At 65.8% G+C, this 2,436-nt stretch overlaps 1 protein-coding gene across 1 annotated transcript in view; it reads left to right on the plus strand.

The window, feature by feature from the left end:
- The window catches only part of HELZ2 (helicase with zinc finger 2), an 11,777-nt gene that overhangs the window by 6,601 nt on the left and 2,740 nt on the right, over window positions 1-2,436 (plus strand). The window contains 1 exon segment of the mRNA XM_021707134.1: window positions 1-2,394. This exon segment is cut by the window's left edge and continues 45 nt beyond it. Coding sequence (XP_021562809.1) covers window positions 1-2,394 — 2,394 coding nt within the window.

Below are 2,436 nucleotides of genomic sequence, written 5' to 3' on the forward strand. Positions count from 1 at the left end.
CCTGAGGGTGCCCCCGCTGGACGCTGCCTGTGTCTCCAAGGTGCTGCAGAAGTGCCGTGCAGAGTTTGGCCGAGCTGCCAGCAACCGGGAGGACTGCCGTGGCCTCCTGACCTTCACGGTGGACCCCCAGGGTGCCCGCAGTCTGGATGACGCCCTCAGCATCCGTGACTTGGGCCCCAGGTATGAGGTGGCCGTGCACATTGCCGACGTGGCCAGTGTCATGCCCAGGGACGGAGCACTGGACGTAGAGGCCCGCAGGCAGGGCATCGCGTTCTACGCCCCCGGCAAGGAGCCGGTGCCCATGCTGCCAGCCAGCCTCTGCCAGGACACGCTCAGCCTACTGCCAGGTCAGGACCGCCTGGCCATCTCCCTCTTCCTCATTCTGGAGAAAAGCAGTGGCCAGCTCAAGAGCCTGCGCTTTGTGCCCTCTGTGGTTCGCTCTGACCGCCAGCTGTCCTATGAGGAGGCCGAGCAAGTGATCAGGGAACACCCGGGCGCCGGTCACAAGCTTCCCGCTCGCCTGGACTCCATAGACGCCTGTGTTGTGGCTGCGTGCTACTTCTCCCGAGTGCTGCGCCGGTGCCGCCTGGGCTCTGACTACCTCTACGAGCAGCTGGACGAGGACAGTGCACTGGGCTTCCGTGCTGCCCACATCATGGTCAAGGAGTACATGGTCCAGTTCAACAGGCTTGCGGCCGAGTTCCTGGTAGGCAGCGAGCGCACGCAAGCTGTCACGCCTCTGCGGTGGCAGCCCACGCCTAATAGCCACCAGCTGGAGGCCGTGCGCCAGAAACACGGGGAGTGGGTGCCCCTGTCGCTGCACCTCAGCCACCACCTGCACGGAGGCAGCCTTTCCAGGCAGAGGCTGTACCTCCTAGCCTCTCTTTGGGAGCAGATGCAGATGGCCGCCTGCACCCAGGACTATGAGAGGATGGTGGACCTGATCGCCACAGACGATGTGCACCCATTCCTGGCGCCTGCCGGCCTCGATCTCCGGAAGGCCCTGGGCCGCTCAGCATTTGGCCGCTCCGGCCGGGGCAAGCAGCAACTGGCTGGCCACTACTCACTGCAGGTGGACCAGTACACCTGGGCCACCTCACCACTGCGCAGGTACCTGGACGTGGTGCTGCAGCGGCAGATCCTGCAGGTGCTAGGTCATGGGGGCACCTCTTACTCTGCCAGGGACATTGATGGGCTCTGTCAGGACTTCAGCCGCCGGCTCTCGCAGGCCCAGGGCTACCAGCGGCGGGCGCGCAGCCTGCACCTGGCCATGCAGCTCAGGGCCCAGCCTCTCCCCAAGATGGGCTTCGTGGTGGATGTGGAGGCAGGCACTCGCTCCTTCAAGCTGCTCTTCCCCACCAGCCCTGAAACTCTACCCGACCCCTGCCCTGTCCCCTACCGCTCCCTGCAGCTGGCCGAGCATCCCCAGGGCCTGGAGGGCCGACCGGGCCTGCGGCTCCTATGGCGCCGCCGCCTCTACTCGTTGCAACCATCCAAGCTGTCCTTGCCACTGCCCGGCGCCCTGCACGATCCCTACACCACAGCTGTGGACACTGCCCTGTGGAGGCAGCTGCTGGCACTGGTGGAGGCCCGGCGCTGGCCAGAGGCGGCTGCCTTGGTCCGGGAGCAAGGCAGGAAGGAGGCACAGAGGCGAGAGACTGGGCGGGTGCAGCGGAGCAGCTGCGGTCAATTCCTGGAGGTGGCCCTGGAGCTGGGCAGTGGGGACGCGTTGCAGGTGCAGCTGGGCTCCAGCCTGCAGCGGGGCTTCCTGGCGCCCTCCCTGCAGCTGTGGATTGTGGCGCCTGGCCTCAGCCTGTGCCTGGAGCATGCTGAGCTTCCTGGGGACTGCTTCTCCTACTGCTCCGCAGGCCACCCGTGCCCGGCCCCGCGGGGCCCATACGGCAGTGTGGATGAGTACTGCCGCGTGTGGGAGCCGTTCTGTGCCCTGGAGGCAGCCACCAGTGCAGTCACCGAAACTGACTCCATCACACTGCAGCACCTGAGCGTGTCCTGGGACAAGGCAGGACAGCCGGAGCTACTGCAGGGCACCTTCCGCCTGGAGGCTGCCTTCCTCAGTGAGCACGGCATCGATATCAACTTTGGCTGCTGCTTCCTCTGCGTCCGGCTTGAGGGGCTGCGGGCACCTCTGGCCAATGTGTCCCCCGGACCCAGTGGCCTTGGGCCTGCCCTGGGTGTTGACCCAGACACCTACACCTGGGTGGCCCATGGACTGACAGAGAACGAAGACCAGGAGGGCGGGGTGGAGCGGCAGGAGGGCCCCAGGCGCGTGCACTTCTCCATTCACCACATGGCCATGGAGAAGGTTCCGGAAGAGGTGCTGCAGCCCAGCACCCTGTTCACTGTTGAGGTGCTGCCCAAGCAACTTCCCGATGTGTGAGTGGCACCTGCAAGGAAGTGGGGGAAGGGGGGAGTGAT

Source organism: Carlito syrichta, unplaced genomic scaffold (assembly GCF_000164805.1).
Source record: "Carlito syrichta isolate Samal-C Ts95f unplaced genomic scaffold, Tarsius_syrichta-2.0.1 Scaffold117897, whole genome shotgun sequence".
NCBI classification, from domain to species: Eukaryota; Metazoa; Chordata; class Mammalia; order Primates; family Tarsiidae; genus Carlito; species Carlito syrichta.